Raw genomic sequence first — 25,319 nt, forward strand, 5'->3', positions numbered from 1 at the left:
TCCCATTTTGACAATAGGCACTGGCCATAGAAAAATTACTATTAAAATCTCATAGCAGCCGGAGCCAGGAGGAGGCCCAGCATATGCATAATTTTTAAATGGTGAATTTCATTGAATGATGATTTAGTCGTAGGAATTGGGCACTAAACTATTCCATAATTTTGGTGCCAGCGAGTTTTTAATTTTAATTTTGCTAGGAGTAATTAGGATATGTGGTCCAAGAAAGACAACTACAATAGCATGGAGTACGTTGACACGACCCAGTTCATTTGATCAGATCAAATCAAAACCATAGTGTATTACAAGTCAGCACGCGCAAGAACGCATCCAATTCTTTCTCTCTCGTTTGTCGTTCAAGCTCACTAGTGACAAAATTAATATAATGGGTATGTTTAAGCACGTTATATTATTCTCTGAAATATATTTAAACTTTGTCTTGTTTTTTTATTATTTTATTCTTTCTTTTTTGGACTTATTTTCAAATTTTAATATGTATTGAATACTTTATGTTTTGAATAAATCAAATGCACCAATTAAATGATGTATTTGTACACAAAAGAATTTTAATTTTTTTTATCTACTTTTCTTAAATCTTCTAAACATTTTTTCTTTCTATTTTATATTTTTATTGTATTATTTAATTATTTTTATTTTAGATATAATGATATTTAAAAAATATTTTACTTTCCCTTTATATATAATCTTTATTCTGGAGATAATAATATTTTTTTAAACAATTTTTTTTATTCTCTTCATTGTAGACGTAACTGAATTTTTTAAAATAAGATATTTGACTATTATTTATTTTAATGATTAATAATATATTTTAAAAATAAAAGATTGTATTTGTAATTAAATGGATTTATTAATATTCTTTAAATATTATTTTGATTGTAATTAATATGAAAAATAAAGACTATATATTAAGCTTTGTTAATAGAACAAGCTTACGAACATTGTGTAAGGAATTCACAACTTAAACTTTGAGATGCACTTATAAATATTTTCTCTTGTTAACATTATTAATTATTGTATATATTTTTTTATCTCATGATTCACATTTGTAATTCTTTTAATGTTTAATTTATTTTGTGAAATTAATGTTTTGAAATATATCATTATAAATATTTTATATAATTTCCATTTATATATTTATTGTCATCTTCTATTATATATATATATATATATATATATATATATATATATATATATAAATAATAGAAAATTAGAAAGACTTTAATTTACTTTGTGCAACAACTTTGGCTTTGGCTTTGCCCTGCAGATTTGTGCATTTCTTCAGTCCTACTATATCCAATTCTCAATGGCACTTGCTCTACGATATTCAAAAGATAAAAATTCTCACAATTATGGTTTAACTTGTTTTAACTTTTTGTTTTCATTATAAATGAGCTGAGGATAATAAGAAAGGGCCACAACACAATTAATGACTCACAACACTATTACAAAAAGTAGTTTTAACATCGGCTTATTAACATCGGTTTTTTACAAAACCGATGTTAAGTTAAACGCGGTGGCATATTTGTAAATAAAGTATTATTCTTAACATCGGTTTTCCAAAAAACCGATGTTAACTAATGATGTTAACATCGGTTTTTTGGAAAACCGATGTTAACATCATTTGTTAACATCGGTTTTTCAAAAACCGATGTTAACGTATAATATGTTAACATCGGTTTTCCAAAAAACCGATGTTAATGCATACACGTTAACATCGGTTTTTCAAAAACCGATGTTAACGTGTAATATGTTAACATCGGTTTTCCAAAAAACCGATGTTAATGCATACACGTTAACATCGGTTTTTTGGAAAACCGATGTTAACATCATTAGTTAACATCGGTTTTTTGGAAAACCGATGTTAACATCATTAGTTAACATCGGTTTTTGAAAAACCGATGTTAACATATGATATGTTAACATCGGTTTTCCAAAAAACCGATGTTAATATAAATTTTTTTTTAATTTTTATATATTTTAAAAAAATCATATATTGCGTTATTAATTATATTTTAATTAAAAATATATAATAATTAAGAAACAATTATAAATTCAAAAGGTAAACATTTAAAAATTAAACTAAATTTTTAAAATGAATTTCGTAAATTTAATTTTATTATTATTTAATCAACAAAATTATATGGTTTCTTTATAGAAATTAAAATCTTGCGTAACTTTTTTTTGTCAAAGATCGATCTACTGCAAATGTCCAAATGTAGTGTGTGACTACTATCCAAGTAAGTGTAGGGTCGGATTGATTAATTTTTTTTATTCGTAAAAATTAAACATAAAAATATATAATAACTATTCAACCAAGAAAAGACAAAAAAAAATAATTGTTTAGTCAGATCTCTATGACCGATAAAATAATTTATTTCAATGGACATATTTCAGAATAAATATAAAATCATTGTTATTTATAAAAAAATTCTAAAAATTAATTTAAGATATGATTCTTGCATAATATTAAATACATGCCGTCAAAAAGATACATATTTTAGGAAAAAACGTTAAAGATACATATATATTTACTGAAATATAAAAAATATAATAATTTTTTAAAATTCAAATAGAGTATAAAAAATATAAAATTAATATTTTTTAAAAGGCATATCATTCGTCAAAATGAAGTTGATTGATAAAGTATATAGGCATGTTTTTAAATTATATGAAAATGTGATTGATTAATGTTGGTTTGCTCATGAATTGCTTTAAAAAAAGTAAATTACTAAACCATGAAAATCGAACTAATTAACAAATATAGCGTTTCTCTTTTAAAAAGAAAACTAGCTGTTTTTATTATTCTTTTTGATTTATATTGGCGAAGAGAAATAGGCCTGTTAAAAAATTCTAGTTGGGCTAAACGGTTCAAAACTGAACTGGGCCCAAATATCAATTGTCCATTCACTGATAAATTAATTTGAGAATGCAAAAGTCAATTAAACAAGTTATAGTTAAAAGTGCAAATAATTGACTTATATTACAAAAAGAAAAAGAAGATTCGTACCAGTATCTAACTTCAAATTGAATTTCAATTTCCAATGGGGGACTGATATATTGACAATCAACAAATTGCTTTTGAAACTCAACAGTCAACACGAGCAAATTAAATTAATAAAGGGAAAATGATTAGTTTGGTCGGTGGCGCAGTCATGGATGAGAGAGACACTATTCCCTTGGGACACGGGGACGGAGGGAGAACTGTAAGGTCAATTCATGAGAAACTTGTTAACAAAGGGAGTAGTGAATAAAATATAAGATATAATATGATAAAAGAAAAATAAAAAATCTTTAAAATATAAAAAAAATTTACGTATCATTATTTGGTTGAGCCAAACTACTCTCCAGAGCTTTAGCTTCAGCCTGTGAACTCTGTGGGCCTAACAAAAGCATCTAAATAATGATATAATAATAAAAAAAGAGAAACTAATAACAAATGATTTATATATTTTAAAAAAAAGAAATAAATATATTAAATGATTAAAATAAAATAATAAGGATAATATATATATATATATATATATATATTATTATTATTAAAGATTCAATGTAAATTTTTTTATTGAAAAATGAAAATAAAATTTGTTAATTTATTAAAAAAACATATTTAAAACTTATTAGTTTCAAGAAATCTTCTTCACCAAAGGTATAGCTTAACTTTTGTCTGCATACACTCCCCCTGAATCGCAACAATCAAACACAGTTAGTTTACATATAATCCTATTTGTATTAGGTTGATTTAGTTATTACTCATTGCCTTTTGACAAAAAAAAATTCTTTCTCAAAATTAAATATACAATAACACTGGGCAATTAAATTTTGAAAAAAAATGATTCTTTTTTCTTCTTCTGAAAACAAGAATTAGTTTGAGATATGATATTCATAAAATATAGACATAACTAATTTTAATTTTTACTATCAAATTTATAATTATTTTTTAAATATATAACAAATTAAAATGATTTATCAATAAAAATATTAATATACATTTTATTTTTTAATTTTAAAATATCTTATATAAAGAGGTTTTTAAAAAATAATTAAAATATTAAAAGGGAATAGTGTCTCTCTCATCCATGACTGCGCCACCGACCAAACTAATCATACTTCACGTGTCCGTGCCGGAGAATTAAAAGGGAATTATCATTCTGCAAATTATAATCTAGTGCTCAAGTTTAATGCAAGTCTAATTATTATTTAAAGTCTTTTTTTAATTAATATTTCTATCATGACTTATTATATGAATGCATTTTAAAAAAATACCAATTACTTTATTCCACGAGCCATCTAGTAAATTTTCATTTTGCAGTCTTCAACTCTACTTCCGTCACAGAGAGCTGAGTGAGCACATACCTAAAGGTGGATGTCACATACGAAAATTGGAAGCATGTCCCTATTACTCAGAAGGATTTGATATGGGAGGATATTCAGGTATCATGTATTATTTCATGTTCCATATTGTTTGTTAGCCAAATATTTGAATTTAGTATTAATAAAACCTAATTTACTCTTTGTTAGGCTGAATTTGATATCCCTGAAGCATCTGATTTAAGGACAAAAAAGAAAATACTTCAGACTGTGGGGGAGCGGTGGAGACAGTTTAAGTCTGATTTGACGTCGAAATGGGCACTTGCAGCTGACAAGGATAGTGTTGATGACACTGTATGCAAAATGTACGGCATTAGCAAGGAGAAATGGACCCAATTTTGCCAGAGCCGTAGAGACCCTTCATGGGAGGTAACTAATTTGGGATTTTCATTTTTTTAACTTTAAATGAACTTATTATAATACATTGTAATCATGAGTTTCATTAATGTTTCATTTTTACAGAATGTTCGAAAAAAAGCACAAGCTGTCCAAAAACAAAACACTGCCCCTCACGTGATGTCTCGTGGGGGTTATGAATATTTAGAAAAAAAGTTGATGGATGAGAAGAGAAAGAAAAAACTAGAGGAAGCAACTCAATCCGGAAGCACTGACACCGTCATTGATCCTCCATCTCCCATCAAACGACACGTGAAGTGGAAGCTAGCCCGCACCAAGAAAACTGGTGACATGACATCTGAAGCAGCAAAGGAAATTGCTGACAAGATTGTAAGTCACTTTCAATTCATAATTGTAATTATTTTTTTTATTGTGTGATTAAGTATAGAATAAATGTGTTATTCACAGGATGCGCTTGAGGAGCAGGCCTCACAGGGTTCCTTTGTTACCCATGGACGTCATGATATACTGACTGCTGCCATTGGGCGACCAGAACACCCTGGTCGTGTGCGTGCTGTAGGAGCCGGTATAACCATCAAACAATACTTTGGATCAGCTTCAAGGACCTCCTCCATTGCTCCCGAATACCTGCAACAGTTGACGCAACAAATCAAGGACCAACTAGAGGATTCAATCACAGAAAAAGTCACTCGACGGCTAATGTTATCCTTCAGCCAAATGCAATCACAGGGACTCGCACTGCCTCCTGAACCTGATGTTGGTCCTTCAGCTGCTCGTGTCAGCACAAAGGAGAGTTGTGTTGATCCCTCAGGGAACGATCTAGACACCGGTGACTCATACAAATGTGGGTTGTATATTGAAGAATATCCTTCTCGCCTGGTTGCCCTGGGAAGAGTTTATGAGGGATCTACAACAATTCACAACATTCCTTTGCTGCATGATCAAGTTAAGGTTAGTGTTGAGGAGATTAGAGATGTAGATGCTCCCATTCCTGTACCCACTAAAGAGGTTAAGGTCGTGGGACAGGCTCTTAACACATTCCTTGCTTGGCCGACACATCTAGTCAAGCGTTTATCAGAACAGGTATTTTAGTGTCATTAAATGCTTATTTTTCCAATTAAAATGTTTACTGTGATTAAATTATGTCAATTAATTATGTTGGATAAACAGGGAGCTGTGAGACCCGCGAAACCTGCAGATAGGCCGGATGATGAGGTCGATGATCCGCTATATCTAATGACATTGACCATTCCACAGCTTTTTCTGAAGCCATTGCAGGTTATGTGGGATGCTACCTTGTTTGGCCTATTTAATGAAAACTTTCCCTTGTACATAAAGCATGAAGATCTGTCTGAAATTGCACATGGTGGTCAATGTCTCAGCATATCTGTTATACAGTTGTGGATTCTGTAAGTCAATTTAGATTATTGTTAGTTACCTAATTTATTGTTTTACCTTCATGCATAATTTACTTTGTGTTAACAATAATAGGCATATGACTGAGACAAGTATGCGAGCTGGGAATATCGATGTGTATGGATTCCTCGAGCCACAGTCTATCCAGAGATCTGGCCAATCACAATTTGAATCAGAAAATTACATTAAGAACTGGATGCAAAATTCAAAACGAGATGTGTACCTAGGAGCCTACTTGAATGGGTAACTTAAACTCAACAAATGAATTTAAATAATGTATAATAGTATAATAACATATATTGGTCTCCACTGCAGTGCACATTGGCAAATGGTCGTCATTTTGCCTAAGGAAAATGTTGTCATTTGGTTTTGTTCGTTGCATAATAAGCCAGACAACTACCTCAAAGGCATAATTAATAGGTCAGTGTTGTTTTTTAATATATTTGCATTAGCATTAGTCAGGTAAATCAAAATTTTAAATGTACAATAAGAATCTATGTTTGTATTCAATAGTGCTTTGAAAGGACTTGACGATACTCAACAAAGTAAATCCAAGACTCCTGCTAGGTGGATTGTTGTTAAAGTAAGTTATTTAAACAATATGTTTTCACTTATATTTTAGTATTGTGTAGACTAATTTGTACTGAACGTTGCATATCTAAATTTCATAATGTATTTAGTGTAATAGACAAAAAGGAAGCACTGAGTGTGGGTATTACGTCATGCATTGGATGTCAACTATAATCTTAGGAAATTTCCAGAATAATTGGGAAATGGTAATTTTTAATTCACCAAATTTCATATTATTATGATTGCTAATATATTATTAACTTATGTTTTATTATATCATGCAGTATTTCACTGATCCTAGACCATTGGAACCAGAAAGATTGAAGGCACTTCGCAACCAGTGGGCAAAGTACTATTTGAAAGTGAAAAATGAAACTTAGGATGTTTAGACAATCTTGTAATTGTAGTTTATATTTACTTACTTAATTTACAATTCATGTCTCAACATTAAATATGTTTTAAATTCATAGTAATTTGTAAATTTCTTATTGAATTTTCTGGTAAAAACTGTTTCAAAACAGAATGAAAATTATATGTTGTGTGGTCTGATTTTAAAATTTGCAGGTTATTTTTGGGATTTATTGAAAAAACAGACATCATGTTAAAAATAAATTTCTAAAACAACATCAGTTTTTTAAAAAACCGATGTTAAATGTCACTTACAACATCAGTTTTTTAAAAAACTGATGTTAAATGTCACTTACAACATCAGTTTTTTAAAAAACCGATGTTAAATGTCACTTACAACATCAGTTTTTTAAAAAACCGATGTTACATGTCACTAACAACATCAGTTTTTTAAAAATCGATGTTGATTTATAGATTTATAACTTTTTTTTCTTCATAATTCATATCATATAACATCGCCTATTTAAATAACCGATGTTAAATATCACTTACAACATCAGATTTTTAAAAAACTGATGTGAAATGTTACTTATAACATCAGTTTTTAAAAAACCGATGTCACATGTCACATTTAACATTGGTTATTTAAAAAACTGATGTTAAATGTCACTTACAACATCAGTTTTTTAAAAAACCGATGTTAAATGTTACTTACAACATCAGTTTTTTAAAAAACCGATGTTAAATGTCATTACAACATCAGTTTTTTAAAAAACCGATGTCACATGTCACATTTAACATTGGTTATTTAAAAAACTGATGTTAAATGTCACTTACAACATCAGTTTTTTAAAAACCGATGTTAAATGTTACTTACAACATCAGTTTTTTAAAAAACCGATGTTAAATGTCACTTACAACATCAGTTTTTTAAAAAACCGATGTTAAATGTCACTTACAACATCAGTTTTTTAAAAAACCGATGTTAATTTATAGATTTATAATTTTTTTTTTTCATAATTCGTATCATATAACATCGCTTATTTAAATAACCGATGTTGTATTTATTAGTTAACATCGGTTTTGAAAAACCGATGTTAATGATACTACTTTCCACATCGGTACTTTCAACATCAATTAATAACCGATGTTGAAAGTCTTAAATAACCGATGTTAAAACCTTATTTTCTAGTAGTGCAAAGCCCAAAAAGAAAAAGAAAAATTGATTACCTTATAACTAAAATTTAATTAACAAAATATAACATTCAGTTTCTATTTTTTTTCATAAACAAAAAAAAAAAAAAGATTCTACTAACTTTACAATTTTGCAAGAAGTCAGTGGGCTAAGGCTCCTCCACTCTAACACCTACCTACGTCCCTGTCTATAACAAATATTACCTAACTATCGGGAAAAAAAAATCAAGTCAAAATGGGTTTTTGTGTAAGTACCAAGATAAAATGCAATTCACTAAAAATAAGTTAAGAATCTTATTTTTGTCATTCTAGTAAAAATGAGTTAGTATTCTTTAATTATACATGTGTAGTAACAAAAGATCAACGAAAAGAGAGTTAAGAATATAATTTGAGTTCTTACATTAGTTATGGTATAAAAAATTCATAAACAATTTTAGAAAGAATATTGCTATATCTTCTTATAAATATTTCTTTTACCTTATAAAAAATATTTAAAATAAATAAATATATGTTATTTCTTAAAATATAAAACTCATTAGCACATATTTATTATACAAAGTAAAAAGATTAGCAAAAGAATATAATTTAGTAAGAAGATTTAGTGTATATATGGATTACACTTTACAATTTTTTTTCTGAAAATATTAAATATATTTTTTTAATCTGTAAGAATAGAAAATAATATCAAAAAATTTAAAATTTATAATTATTGATGCACATATTTAACCAATTAAGTTAGACTTTTTACATGTGAAACATAATTTTGAGGATGGTAAAATATGATTCGTTAATTTTAATTACAAACATAATTTGAGTGTGAATAAGTTATATACACACTAAAAATTAATCTTATATCAATCTAAAGGGTAGAAATTTATGAGGGAAAAAAAAGGAAATTCTCTCCTGAGGTCATAAAGCAACTGCATTACTGTAGAACCTGCGGTCATCATTTAAAGGTGTAAATTTTTTTGAGTTATATTTCACTTAGTTATTTAAAATAAATAATTTATTTTGGAAGACTGAGATTTGCCGTCAACATAATGACTGCATAGAATCCATTTCCCTCTCTCACGCTTTTTGCTTCAAATTTTCTGATCGATAAAAACGCGTCGTTTGTCCTTTCTACCAAAATCATTCAATTGCGGCTCTGATATTCGAAAAGAATAACGATTGTCTCGCACGCCAGGGGAGGAGATAAAGTGTAAAAAACAGAAATAAAGAAAGATATAATGAATAATAATAAAATAAATAAATATAAAAAATGAAAGAATATTCGAAAAATAATTTAATTTAAGTTTGATAGACTATTATCTAATTATAAATTATTATATAAGTAAAGATTGCTGCTTTTTTTTTTTATAAGAATAATGCTATTTAATACTAAATGAATCGATACCAAACTTTGCAAATTTGAATCTTACGGTGGAGGATAACATCACCATTCAAAAGAGAGAATAAAATGAAATAAAAAAAAAACTTTCAATTGAAATGGAATTCATCTCACTTGTATTCTTTGGCACAATCAATTTTTGTACTGAATGTTATTATTCTTTTAATAGTTACTTATTATATTTAAAATGATTTATAATTAAATAACCATGTTTTTTTATACATACAATATATAAAAATAAAACTCTTGGTTTTATACTCAATCATCGTGATTCTCTAACTGAGGACTGTACTACAGTGTACACTCTCATGCTTGCTTGAGAATTTCTGACAAATAAAACGCGTCGATTGACCTTTCTATCCAAATCTGGAAAAAATAATATTTTAACAATTATAAAAACTATTATTTATCCAACTCAAAGTATTTATCCAAATACCTATTCCTCAAAGTATTTATCCAAATACCCATTTATTAAAACAAGAGAGAAATCGGCAATGGGATTCACAATTTCTTAACTAATTTATGTTTTATAAAGAAGAAAATTCGACAATGAAAAAGCCAATTTCGCAAAGTGTTTTTTTTTTTAATTGGGTTTAGTTAACATGTGCATGCATACGTATGTCAGGAATTTTAATTTTACTACACTTGTTAGTTTAGAAATTTTATTATTTTTATCTTAGTTTTAAAAATTAATTTGATCTTTCTTACTTAAAAAAATAAAATATTTCTTTCATCGTTTTCCCCCTACTTACCTATCTTTATTATTTTTTTATAAAAAAATTTATATAATTTATTATTATTATTATCGTCACTATTGCTTAAAAATAATTGATATTTGAAAAATGTCATAAAAGATTTAAAATCACCCATAAAAGATTGTATTAATTATTAAAATTATATTAATTTTAATTTATAGATGTTATAACTTTAATTATTTTCATCTTTTCAATTTTTTTTCAAAGTTCCATTGTCACCCAAGACAACAACAATAATTATGATAAACAATGATGGCAAAGGTGATATTAACATTTGTAATAATAACATTGATAATAATTTTACTAATTGTGACAGTGACACGGGTGAAGGTGGATGGAGAATAACACCAATTATAATATCAGAGACAATAATAATAATAACATTAAAGATCACCATAATAGTGTTTGTGATTGACAACAAAGATATCAAGGGTAATGATAATGATGATCAGTATAGTGTTGGTCTTGACGGTGACAATAATAATAGTAAAGACAATAATAATAATGATATTTTTAAAAAAATATATAAGATATCATATAGAGATAATTGGAGGAGATGATATTATGAAAGAGAGAATTTATTTATTTTATTAAAACTATTAAATGAATTTTTAAGATTAAGACAAAAACAATAATTTTTTTGAACTAACAAGTATATTAAAACTCCCAACATGCTATATAAAAATTGTGTTCAAAAAAGGAAATAAGGAATGGGGAAAACGCGGACTTAACCATCGCCATGCTAAAATTATGGAGAGACCAGGACATCACCTACCCAAACAGACCCATATCTAAAGGATTGGGCGGGGTTGTTCGCACTAATTTTACTAAAATTGCAAATAACTTCTTTGAGTACACAAATACAGAATAAACAGGGTAATACTTGTTAATTGTAACCTGTTAAATCATTAAGACCATTCAATTCAATGGATTGGACACAAAGTTATTACAGGTAACCATCTTAATCTTAATTAATTAGAAATGGATGGTAATTATTTATATGTGTGATTTTTTTAATTATAAGAACTAATTGATTAGTGTTTCTTTAAGAAAATATTGAAATTTATTAATATTTTTATAAATAGAAGTAATTGTGAAAAGTAGAAATGTCTAAGCTAAAAAAAGTTGTAAATTAAAATAGAAGAGATATGAACAAACTTCTAACAAAATAAAAATATTATGAAAAAGGTACGTAACACTTTTGTTTTAGTCATTATCTTATGTTAATATATATGCATGTACTAAGTTTGTTATGGCTAAGTATATGCTATCAGAATTATTTCAATAACTTGTATTTATTGATTATTAATGTATATATCTATACTACTTTAAGTCTTTAATCAAATTTGGAGAAAATATGTACAATTAATAATTATCCATTCCATCTTATAGTCATTCAAAAAGAATATGCACCCCTCCAAACTGGTCAAATTATCATCAATCAAATATTTCATTTAATCTTAATATATTATCATTTCCAATGTTTAGTAAAATTAATTTTAAATTATAAGTGTTTGATAAAATTAACTGTTAAAATAATTGAAAATATTGAAAAGTGTAAATAATTGAAAGAATAATAAAGTTAAAATTTATTTAAAAAGAATAACTAAAAAATTTAATAAATATATTGAGGATAAAAATGAAGAGAATATAAAAAGTTAAAAATTAAAATTTCAAAACATAGTAAAAATCATTAAAAGAAACTTATTTTCCAATCATTAAACAAGTTTTTTGACAATTAAAAAATTAAAAATTAATTGAAATATTTTATCGAATATAGCCTTAATATTTTTAATTTTATTCATAAAACTTGTAATTTTTATTTAATATAATAAATATTTATTTATTAAAACATTTTCGAAAATGCAAGCAAAAAGTATTAAATTATTTTAAATTTATGTTTTTCTTTCTTTATAATTTTTTTCCCTATTACGTGATGTGTTTACATATTTCATGTGAAATTTTTTCCAAGAGAAATAAATTGTTAAACATGCAAGAACATATATAAACGGAGTTGTCTATTTTCTTTAATCTGAAGTATCAACGCTGATAACACAGAGAAGAAACAAACGATGTATTCAGTACTCACACATTGTTCAGTCGAATTGCCTTCTGACAAGCTAGATCACCTAAAGGAATGCATATATAAATACCCCATTTGCTATACACTTGAAGGGTCCTTGTTATTTGTGTGCGCTTGTTTCGTTTGTGTTTTGGAGTTTTAAGATATCACGTGAACAAACAAAAACTTGTATTAAAGAAAGAAAAATGTCAACCAAAATCCAGGAAAAAAAATAATTAATGTAGGGTGCTAGCTTTTAGAATTTGGATTTTATGTTCACTGCTCAACCTTAAAAGTTAGTTTACGGAGTGAAAAATTAAAGATTATCCCTTCGTTATATGTATTGTTTTGACCCAATCTCTACTTAAGGTCCATCCAAAAACACATTCTCTAATATTTTTTCTAATACTTTTTTTAACAGTGGTATCAGTTAAAATTTATTAAAAATTATAAAATCATATTAAAACTAATTCAATAAAAATTGCAGCAGTTTAATAATTTTAACTACTGATAAAGAATGTGTTTAACAGAATTTAAACAAAAAAAGAAGAAAAGGAAGTAGCAGAGGTTGCAATACACTACACTCGTTTAATGATAATTACTAACTAAAGTTTTATATAAAGATAGAATTTTATTGAATTTTTAATATATTTTTTAAAGAAATCTTCTAATGTTGTACTATTTTATTAATTTAAAGATTCAAAACAAAGATTAAAAAATAATTGACGTAGTTTGGATTTTTCTAAACGTCAGAAAATCTAAAACAAAAATGTTTTAAAGAGAGAAGCACATTAATCGTTCTGAAATTTAGAGCAATTTTTGGAGCTATTTCTGTGCAGAAAATGAAAGAGCGCATTCTCGAAGCCACGAAGGTGCTTAATGCATTCCAAAGCCGAAGAAGTCCTTTTTCCAAATTTATCAGCACAGAATGCTGCAAAGTCAAGCCCAACTTAGACTTGGGATACTCGGTTCCCCATTAATTAATTAATAAAATCAAATAGTAAATGAATAATTATACTACTTCAATTCTTTGGTCTTTTCACTCTCACCAAACAGCAACAACCACCTTTTTCCCTCTCTCTCTCTCTCTCTCTATATATATATATATATATATATCTAAACAAAGATAAAATTATTTCCATTTATGAAAGAAACTAGACAACTAGTAATAAAAAAAGAAAGCAGAGGAAATCAACACGGCTAGAAAAGCCGATCAGTTGAAGATTTTATATCTATGCTACCCCTTTAAAATCTTCAACCACATCATCTCCAATCATTTCCCATCTACTTCTAAACCTTCATCAAACATATCTCTCTTCCTATAGAAACATAGATACTTGTGCAGCATAGGACTTAATAGATTAAAGATAATTCACATGGGATCGAGCTTCTCTAGTTGTTATGAGGGTGAGTCTGTGTCACCTTCTCCGAAGCCAACCAAAGTGGTGGCTACAAAGGGTGGTTCTTCTTCCAACAGGGTCTCTATAACGGACTTGAGTTTCCCTGGCTCAACGCTTTCGGAGGATCTCTCCGTTTCTCTAGTGGGGTCTAACCTGCATGTGTTTTCGCTCTCGGAGCTCAAGATCATCACGCAGAGTTTCTCTTCGAGTAATTTTCTCGGCGAAGGAGGTTTCGGACCCGTGCACAAGGGCTTCATTGATGACAAGCTTAGGCCTGGTCTCGAGGCTCAACCGGTGGCCGTCAAGCTCTTGGACTTGGACGGTTCTCAGGGCCATAAAGAGTGGTTGGTCAGTTCCTACCTCTACCCCTTTTGCTTTTTCACCTAACGCATATATAAAATGCCATCAAGTGCTCATGAGAAAATAATAGTGATTTTTATCATGGCATAAAAATGTTATTTTTAGCAACATTGACTAGTATTAGTAATGTGGTACCATGGTTTAATTACATTTATTGCTTATGATTTTGTTGATTAGTTATGAAGAATCCTTTTCGCAATGAGTGCTTTTGAGTTGAGTTCTGACCATCCCTTTTGTTTTTTGACGACAGACTGAAGTTGTGTTTCTGGGTCAACTAAGGCATCCACATCTGGTGAAGCTGATTGGATATTGCTGTGAAGAAGAACACAGGCTTCTGGTATATGAGTATTTACCACGAGGCAGCTTAGAGAATCAACTATTTAGAAGTAAGATTTCTATAATAGCATAGTAATTAAGAACACTTGTTACTTTTATTTTCACTTTGCATAGAGTTAAAGGACTAAACGTTAATTTTTTTTGGATTACAGGATATACAGCATCGTTACCATGGTCAACAAGGATGAAAATTGCAGCTGGAGCTGCAAAGGGTCTAGCCTTTCTACATGAAGCGAAAAAACCAGTCATCTATAGAGATTTCAAAGCTTCAAACATCTTGTTAGACTCGGTGAATAATCAATTACTAGTCACTTTCTCTGGCATACTCTAATTAATGCTCCGTTTGAACAATTTCATTCCGTAATCAATTTTTAACTCACTCTCTTCATTCATTCTTCCAGGATTATAATGCAAAGCTTTCTGATTTTGGCTTGGCAAAAGATGGTCCCGAAGGAGATGACACACACGTTTCAACTAGAGTCATGGGCACACAAGGCTATGCGGCCCCAGAATACATCATGACAGGTAAATAATTTCACTCAAAAAGTAAAAAAAAACAATGACACATGGTTAACTTGGACTTTAATTTGATTCATTGCTAGCTCAATTCTCACATGTGTACACTTTTTTCTTCTTCATATAGGACACTTGACAGCAATGAGTGATGTGTACAGTTTTGGAGTTGTGCTCTTGGAGCTTCTAACAGGAAGAAGGTCAGTGGACAAAGGGCGCCCACAAAGAGAACAGAACCTCGTGGAATGGGCCAGGCCTGCTTTGAATGATTCCCGGAAACTTGGCAGAATAATGGATCCAAGGCTTGAGGGTCAGTATTCTGAGGTTGGGGCGAGAAAAGCAGCTGCATTGGCTTACCAATGCCTCAGCCACAGGCCAAGGAGTAGACCCTTAATGAGCACTGTGGTTAATGTTCTTGAGCCACTTCAGGACTTTGATGATGTTCCAATTGGACCCTTTGTTTACACTGTTCCAGCTGAACAACACAATGAAGTGGCAAAAGAGAGTGAAACACCTAAGGAGAGGAAGAGGGAAAATGATCATCATCATCATAATCGGCATCATCATCATCATCGCCACAATGGCCATAGGCATCATCCACTTAAATCTCCCAAGACACCAATGTCATCAGATCAGTCACAGAATGATGAACACCGAAATGGTAGAAGAAGTGGGTCTAATTCACCTGACACATCCAATGCATCAGAAGCGCAATGAAGCATGCATGGGTTAGTAGACACACATAGATCTTACTGTAAATAGGTATTTACTGGTCAATTATTAGAGTTCCATACTGTGCCACGTACTAGTACTAAGTGCAACGAGTCTTCAAGCCAATAAAAACAGAAAAAAGATGAAAAGGAAAATGAAACAGAGAAGAGAGTGCCCTTGTAATGGTCCTTGCATGGAAAACATGCTTCAGTTCTATTTTTTTTTTTTTAAATTTGTTTATTTGTTCAATTTCCGGAGGAAGTTAATTATTTTGAGTTGTGTATACAATGATGAATTTTTTCCTTGATGAATCAAAACAAAAGACTAGTTCAATAAATAGACAATTTCCAACTACGATCGAGTTGATTGAATTTTAAAATGATCTGCAACAAAAGAGAGTACAGCTAAGTGGTTTGACCAAATGTCACGTAAACAAAATCCAATATTGCCAATTCCATATGATAGTAATTAATTTGGTCAAAGTGCAAGACAGCAGGAACGCCGCCCTCGTGATTTTTTATGTTCACGGCGTATGAAAGTATTTATTTTATTTTTCCTTATATATATATATATATATATTTTTTTTTTTTTTATGATGAAAATTATGAAATAATAAACAACTAAACAACGCTGTATGAAACGGCAGCATAGTTGAAAATATTTAATGGATCAACAAATAATAGCAATTGGATATCTTTTGCATATTGCATCATATGGACTACGGGGCTGGTATTATTTAAAGGGTGATCCATATATTAATCGTAAAATTAAGTAATGATACGCCATCGGACTATAGTTTCAAAATTTCATTTATATGAACGAGTAGAGAGTAGAGTAGAGTCTGATAAAAACTATTCAAATCAGTAGACAAAAACACAAAATATGAAAATATAGGCCGAAGTTTTATCATCATTAATTATGACCATAATTGACTGAAAAACTTGTTACTGTAGCGTGATTAAATCTTGAAAGTGTGAACAGGCTTTCTCTTCCACTGACACAAAATTGTTGTCAAAGTGGTCCTCGCATATAAGGGTAGGGAATATCAATTATACAAGATGACGTAATGTCACTAACTTCACCATAGTGCGCAAGAGGGAGGAAATCAGATGTTTTCGATTCAGACTGAAGCAATGAGCCCGATATCCCGTCGACAGAGTCACAGAACCAAACAGCACAGCTAATTGATGATATTTTCTTGATCAGATTAGATTTGCCATAATGAACAAGACAAAATAATGTAGGACAAATTATACAATATATGAATGTATGTAATGACCTTAATTGGTATATTTGACAATATGGACAGCTTCTGCAAATTATGTAGGTTTTAAAATGTACGTGACAGAGAATACATATTTAATTTAACTTCGTTGATTGTTATCCATCATTCATTAAGATGACAAATTAACAATAGTTTGGTACTATTTGCAAAAAAAATTCCACATTAGAGTGCTGCTGATTGTCAAAATATTTAGGCGTTTAGCCTTAGCTAGCATTAAGTACTAGTACTTTTGAATTATTATAAGAGATCAAGTGGTCATAAATCTGAAGACTATGTATTGAGGCAAAATTATAGAATAGTACTAAACTAAAGAAATTGTATTTAAAAAAAGAAGGGACAAATTCATAGAGCTCCTTTTTTCTTTCTTGATAACATATCAGTTAATATTACTGGTCAAGATTATCTGCAGTACCATGACTCTTTCCAGGTAAAAAGATGAAATAAGTTGGCCTTATGAAATGGTATGCCGTCAGTACCTTAATTTGATGCTACCTACTTTTTGAACATCTTTTAAGAATGAGTCTTTTGAAATGATGGGCTATTGAATTTAATCAAAATAAGGTATTAACTGGAGTTGGTTTTCTTCATAACTAGGTTTTTATTTTTATTCTATTGTGCAATAGTCTTGTGATTGCATTAAACTATATATATGTAGTTAGAAGAGTTGCATAATTGTTTGGTTGTAAATATGATGGACCTCTTGTATTCCTTTATTTTAGTTGGCTTATTATAAGAAATTAAACAATTGATTTTCTTTTAAAATAAATAAAATTATTTTTTATTTTGAACCATGATGATAATTTTATACTATACTTGGTCTCTTACACACTCGGAAGGAAGATTTTGCATTCAGATTTAAAGAATCTTTTGTTGTCAGTTAATCCCATTCAAGAAGTTTTGGTAGTTAGAACGTTTTGGGAACACTATTAATCTTATGCGGCTATTTAAATATGGCTATATAAGCAATACTCTTCCCCTACAGAAATTTGAAATTTGTCACATTCAGGAATTTATATTATCAGATCCTTTTCTAAGTGCTTAGCCGTTAACAAATTTCTCTACAAGATCGATTGGATTCCCACGCGGTAGATCTAATTTAGCAGAGAAGAGAAGGAATTAATGAACTGATAACCCAACAATTGTTATAGGTTGAAGATTCTATCTTTTGCTAAGATGTGAGTTTGCACAGTTGACATGGTCTCCCGTTTATGCTTAGTTGGGTTTGAGATGAATAATCATTCAACGTTATTACAAAAAATATATTTACATAAAAAATCTATATTCATTTTTAAAAAACTGATGTAATATATGCTATGCTGACATTTTTATAATACTGGAATGATAATTATAGATCCTTTTCTATAGAACTTATCTAAAAAGTATTTTCTAGATTTTTTTTAGTACAATATATTAAGATTATTATGAACGTTGTTCATAACTTTTGGAATGTGTTTGACAGCGACAAATTTACTGTAGGGGTTAGTTTTAAAAACTATTTATCAATGGGGTCTGTTTTTAAACTTTTAACTGGAGAGTCTGTTTCTATATAGATGCCGCTAAAAAAATTGGCGACATGCTGTTCCACCATTACATATGGCGAGAACGATGCTGAGGAGGGTGTATGTTGGTGCCGCCACTGTGACGAGAAGTGCTGAACGTATTTCTTTTTTTTTTTTTACATTATTATTATTGTTATTTTAGTGTATGGATGGTACAGAATAAATATTTTTTTATATAACTAAATATAAAAAATAAAATCAACATTGTGTATGAAATAAATGGACTGAAATAAAAACATTTATCTTATATATTTTCATGATTTTCGATAAACATTAATTATTGTTTTTATAAAATTACTTTATACTAATATCATATTAAAAAAAATATGATTTGAAATGTTCCACAATTCTGAATGGCTAGACAGGTTTTATAAAATTACTTGTTATTTAAACTTGTTATTAGCTATTTAAACTTGTTATTCAAGGTTTAAATATAATGTAACCAATAGCTCAATTGCGCAGGGATATGTTTCTGATACTTTATGTTTATGGGTTTGTGATACCCCCTGTACTCATTTTAATACATGTTTTTGCTGATTTTAAAAAAAAACATCAAAAGAAAAATAAATAAAGTGTGCCATTAACTCCCGCACACATGTAAGACTCAAATATATATATATATATATATATATATATATATATATATATATATATATATATATATATATATATATATATATATATTATCAGCAAATAAATTAGTAGTTATTTGTTATTTGAGAACACTGAGAGGTTTGAGACTGAAACCAAAACCAGCTACACCACATGCCAGCTATACCATGCGAATCCAATTGAAGGAGGATGAGTAAATAGAATATACAGGGATGTGCAAGCTAACTTTTTATCTTTCTATTAAATCGTAAAAAATGTTTAAAAAACAAGTAAATTAATCTCAACATTTCATTTGATTCAGAATTAAAACCAAAAAAATACAACGAAGATGAGAAATTTACGAGATACTTCAATTGAATTTAACAATGAATACTTTTTTTTTTTCATTTATTCACAATAAATATATGCTTTTTTATCTTATATGACAAAAATAAAATCACATAAAAAATATTTGAGTTACGTGACAAAATTTTTTTATATATATTATTTGATGAATAATGGATAATATAAATAGAATAATATTAATTTTTGTAAAATTAATATTATTTTATTTGTATGAAAACCCTCTTCCTATGCATTAAATTCTGTTGGTTAATTAATGGTTACACAAAAAGATCATAAAAATACAATAAATATTACATCGTAAAAAAATAATAACAAATATAAGTATTTAACATGGTTTGATACTTCTTGTTTACATACACTGAATCATCTCAAAAACTCACTGTTACAAAAATGATTACAAGATTGTAACTCACCCCAAATAATGTATGATTCTATAAATCCAACTACCTTATTCAATGGTTACAAGAAATGATAACACTCTCACACAAAGACATTTTTTTTTCAACAAAGTGATTTTGTTTCAAAATCTCTCTTCTCACATACTATCTATTCATGTGTTATTTTTCTTCACTAATTCTCTTATCTATTTATAGTAAAAATTGTCACAAATTATAATAAATAAACTTTTTTGAAAGTTGAAACAAAAATAACTTTCAATACATCTATTCAAATCATCTTTATCTAATAAATTGTAATCTTTCACTTTGCATTTAAACCACCTAAAACTTAATGATAAAAATTCAATTTTTAATATACATGCAACTTATTTTTTGACTTGAAACTCTATAAATTCAACACCAATTATAAAATTTCAGAAATGAAAACTTTAAGAATAGAAATAAAAAATAACATCATAATTACTACAGATTGGTTGAGGAAGATTCTTTAAAAAAAAAATCGATTTGATTTTCTCTCTTAGTCTTATCATGCGTTATCGATTCTCAGCTAAAATTGAGAGTGTAAGAGTAACTTAATATAAATGTGTTGAATACTCTTATAATGTGTAGCATAAGTCTCCTCTCTTCTTCTTTTTTTTTTTTTTAAAAAAAAAGGAAGAATATCCCATTTAATATAATTCTATTGGATTATTGAAAAAAGTCATTTTTACTTCATGACATTAAGTTTGATAAACACACTTTTAGTTAGTAGCCAGCCTCATGCCGGCATGGACTTAGGGGATTTGGCTCTGAACTACTTGACAGTTGCGGGATGCTGACCAATAAATCTGGACAAACAGTGTTGTGCTTTTGCAAAATATATGTAAAAGAGCGGAAGAGTGGTAGTGTTGAAAAAGATAATGGTTGCTTTTGCAAAATCTGTGGGTGTTGTTTGAACAGACCTTATGATTATCGTCAATTCATCAAATAATAATAACTAGTAAGGATAATGATTCATCATATTTCAACTCCTAATCATATAACTTAAACATAGCTCTCGGCATGTGTATGCTTTACATTCCTTAAGTTTTAAAATAACTTGAAGTTAATCTTGATATCTAACTTTCTGTTGGCTAGCTGGAACCATTGTGTGTCAAAAAGGCTATATATAATATATTCAAGCAACTCCCACCAAATCATAATGTACACCATAGCATATTGTCTATGCATCATTTATTTTTTAATTTGTACAGCTGTTTAAAAATATTAGAATCTTACAATAATTACGATCATCGTGATCTCTAGCTTTATGTTTGGAATCAATTTGTATCAGAAAGGCTTAAATTTATTCCACAACACAAAGTAAACATATCATTGTTGCCCACAGTCCCGTAAGCTTTTTCTATGGATGACATGTTAAATATGATCTTAATCTAGTTACTAACTTTTTTTTGTAAGCCAACAAATAATTATATTACTAAACACAGCACCAGAGGTACTGCTACAAACAAAAAGAGAGGAGTTATAAAGAGAATTCCAAACAATCATTCTCTACAATGATAGCCTAGTTACTAACTTTGATAGCTTAAAAGTGGATTAGCAATGAATGAATTGTTCCATAAATTCAATTCTTGGTCGAAACATGACATTCTAGGAGTAATTTATACACTTGTACCCAGGATGATTTGTGCTTTTGTTACATTCATCAAGTGGCACAAGCACTGATTCTCATTAATTTTACTCGGATCTAGACTCACCATTGAGTACTGATGTATTTCTTGCCCAAAGTAGTCCTACTTATAACGCTAGGAACGAGGTGATATATAAATGCAGGCCTTTCTTCCTTACGAATGTACACAGGCAAGATTCGATTAAGCTTCAGTTGGGGCCACTCAGCTAACTGCTTATAAAGAAAAGTATACAACAGAAGTTAACTTGAAATAAAAAGAAGAAACAAAACATCTGCTATTAATTTCATATTAATTAATTGTCTTGCGGGACGAACAATTAAACTTTTTTTTTACAAGATATCACAGATATATTTAATTTATAGGAAATAATTCTGTTTGAGGGAGAAAAATTGCAATGGACCATAAAACTTTCTCTTGAAATATATAATGCAATTAATCATATATTTAAGATTTAAACTCAAGACAAATTAATAAACTACAATAAATTCGTACTAATTAATCCCTGAGCTCCATGAATGAACAATTAAACTTTGGATTCATTAGATGCTAAGTTCATTATAAAAAATAAGTCGATATAGTTGATCTTGTATCTTGTGTACAAATATGTACAAAGCATTTAAGTAATGTACATAAAAGTTTAGTGCCTTAATTCATAACTCATAATATGGAAATTCCATCACTGATTGTGTGATATTTGTGAACATTTTAACCGAATAATATACTAACAAAACAAGTCAATCGTAGCTACGTAAGATCTTCACCAAGGGCACAAAAGCTGCTAAAGTGTGTAGCTGCTATAGCAAAAGGTTTGCCTGACTGCAAATTGGAGTTGCATGCACATGGGACAAAATCAAACCATTATGCTCTGGAGTAGGTTTTGGCATCCATCCATCTTAGGTGCTCCTCCCTTCCCACTTTTCGTGCTGTGATGTATGGTGATCATTTCGCACTGAATATTCATTCAAAGTTAGACCATTTCTAAACCACAAGCAGGTGATCTCTTACCCTCCTCATCAGTCATCAGCCAATCAAAGAAAACTGCAGAAGAAAGAGGAGGAGCCAAAAAAGATATTTTAATTAAAATGTTTGTTCATTTCTTTGACTAGTTGAGCATATCACTCATCTGTTGCCCAATATATACTCCAAGGTATTTGGGTACTAAAAACTAAATTAATCCGTATAGTTTACTTAATTTTACATAAATAAATAAAAATCGAATTCGACATAATCTACCATTCTTTTTGCACTCAATCTAACTAATTGCAAAGATTAAATAACAAGAGGAATTCATCTTACTAGAAAATAATGAGTTCATCAGCAAACAAACAATAATCTCCATGTGTTAAAGGGATTTAGTTAAATTGGTCAAGTAAAATATGTAAGTTATTGTAAATTTTTTGATATTTTATTGGATTTTAATTGATAAAAAATAATCTAATATTAGTCTTCCATGCCAAAACTTCGTCACATACTAAGTTTACCACGACCAGAATAAAGTTCCCTAAAGTGAACCCATCAATAACCCAATAAGCAAAGCAAAGCTCAACCTCATTCTTCACGAAACCAAGCAGAGTGCAAAGTAAATAAAAAGTTAATTAATTTTAGGGGTATTTTCCAGGAACTTGTTGTGTTCTTGCCTGGAAACAACGATGTTTTCCCCTGTAATAAGCGGTTTACAAAACCTACAACTATATCCTGCAAGTGGTTTATGAAAAGTTGAAAACTACTACTATTAATTAGCCAACCTCTTTCCCCTTATGAGATCATTTTCTACTTCCCTCCTTTCTTCTATGCACGCTGCTATAACTAGAAACCTAACCTTGTTTTCCGGCGTGGGATTTGTGCAGAGTTTATAATAAGTGATGAACCGGGACAAGAGTATAGATAGAACAATGAAGCCGCAAAGGCGTGATCCCAAAAGACCAAGAAGCAATGTTGGTGGTGGCGGCAGCGGTACGGGGGACCACCATAGTCCGGTGTTAGGTCTATGTCGCTTTCTTATCGTGGTAATCGTGTCATTGGACTCGGCGGATCAAGTTCCATGCACTTTCAAACATTGAGAGGAAAAGGCTCAATTAGGGTTAAATTTCATCAAGTCAATTGGGGGGTTTCTATTTGGTGATCTGGGAGGTAAAAAGGGTACATATGATGGTGTATTGATCGACCTTGATCCACTGGTAAAATAGTAGTATACCTAGATCTGATAATTTAAGTTTGTATTTTGTTTACTATTATTACCTGTTAATTTCAGCAGGTTTCAATGTGAATTCAGTTCAACTAAGTGTTGTTTAAAGTATTAACAATGTCTCGAGGGGAAAAGAAGGGACTCAACATGCATATATATCTGTTCGTGAAAAAAATGAATAAAGAGGAATCATATTCAGAGTTCCAACCTTTACAAATTTACCTTCGGACTCAATTAGCTAGTTAAGCTGTCCTCTCAATAAAAATATGGAGCAGTATGTATTTTATGTAATATCTTAATCTAATTCAGAATTCAATTATTTGGTCCCCATCATCATTTGATAGGGACGTGGATATATAAGGACGCAATTAGATAGCGAAAATATATGATACATGAGATGCTAAATACCCTATTTGTTAGACAAATCAACATAGAACCCACGCAAATAAAAGGAGAGAGGAAAATCAAAAACCCTATTGATGCATCTTAGAGGGGGTGAATTCAATCTACTACAATATGCTTCACTAATTTTTCATTTTCTTTTATCTTCTCCCTCCTTTTTTTTTTATATATAGAATTTGTTGTAAGTCTCTCTTTAAACAAAAATGATTTTTTCTTCAAAATAAATATAGAAAAATGTATTTTCTCAACTTTTAGAAAATTAAAAAATGTTTTTAATGAATTAAAGTAAGTTTTATTTATTCACTTTAAAAATAAACCCACTTTAGAGTATTCTTATAATTCCCCTTTGAAAATAATCTCTAACCAAATGAGTTAATAGGTCAATTATGTTATAAAATAATTAATGTCGTTATATATAATTTTTAATATATATTTAATACACATGTAAATTTACATAATAAAATTTATCTAATAAATAATTTATTTACATATATAAATTTTTGTGAAACTTATGATTTTTATTTAAAATTTATATATGAAAAAAAATATTATTAAATCAAAATTAATTGTAATAAGGTCAAAAAATACATTAGTATATTTATGTTAATAATGTATTTTTTTTACATATATAAATTTTTATTAAACCTATAATTTTATTTACAGTTTATATATGTAAAAAAATTAATTATTAGATAAAAATTAATTGTCACAAAATTTATTATGTAAATTTACACGTGTATTAAATATATAATAAAAATTTTAGTATTATATATAGTAACATTAATTATTTTATAATATAATTGGTCTATTAGTTTAATTGATTAAAATGTTGTGCTAAAAGTCACATGTTTAATTTTTGCTTGAGCCATTAGTTTTAAATTAATTTATAAAACATATTTTTGAAGAAAAAAAATCCTATAACAATTGGTGTGTCAGTTTTATAAAAGGATAAAACTCAAATTTCATACGTTATAGGTGTATCATTAATTTGTATGGTGCACAAAGAAAAACTTGCAAGATAACTACTGATGACCATGCAAACAAGCAAGCTAGCTAGGCCATACC

General features: G+C 29.0%; 2 protein-coding genes across 2 annotated transcripts; both read left to right on the forward strand.

Moving 5' to 3' along the window:
• The first annotated feature begins 3,170 nt into the window (after positions 1 to 3,170).
• LOC114381711 lies at positions 3,171 to 6,791 on the forward strand. Its single transcript, XM_028340938.1, has 8 exons — positions 3,171 to 3,221; positions 4,378 to 4,449; positions 4,537 to 4,755; positions 4,849 to 5,112; positions 5,191 to 5,826; positions 5,914 to 6,152; positions 6,235 to 6,297; positions 6,782 to 6,791. The coding sequence occupies exons 1-8, from the start codon at positions 3,171 to 3,173 to the stop codon at positions 6,789 to 6,791; spliced, it is 1,554 nt and encodes a 517-aa protein (XP_028196739.1).
• A 6,844-nt stretch (positions 6,792 to 13,635) lies between these two features.
• LOC114382581 (serine/threonine-protein kinase RIPK-like) lies at positions 13,636 to 16,137 on the forward strand. Its single transcript, XM_028342105.1, has 5 exons — positions 13,636 to 14,226; positions 14,489 to 14,624; positions 14,727 to 14,863; positions 14,976 to 15,099; positions 15,218 to 16,137. The coding sequence occupies exons 1-5, from the start codon at positions 13,855 to 13,857 to the stop codon at positions 15,802 to 15,804; spliced, it is 1,356 nt and encodes a 451-aa protein (XP_028197906.1). The 5' UTR covers positions 13,636 to 13,854; the 3' UTR covers positions 15,805 to 16,137.
• Positions 16,138 to 25,319: the final 9,182 nt, after the last annotated feature.

The sequence above is a fragment of the Glycine soja genome, chromosome 13, assembly GCF_004193775.1.
Source record: "Glycine soja cultivar W05 chromosome 13, ASM419377v2, whole genome shotgun sequence".
Lineage (NCBI taxonomy): Eukaryota > Viridiplantae > Streptophyta > Magnoliopsida > Fabales > Fabaceae > Glycine > Glycine soja.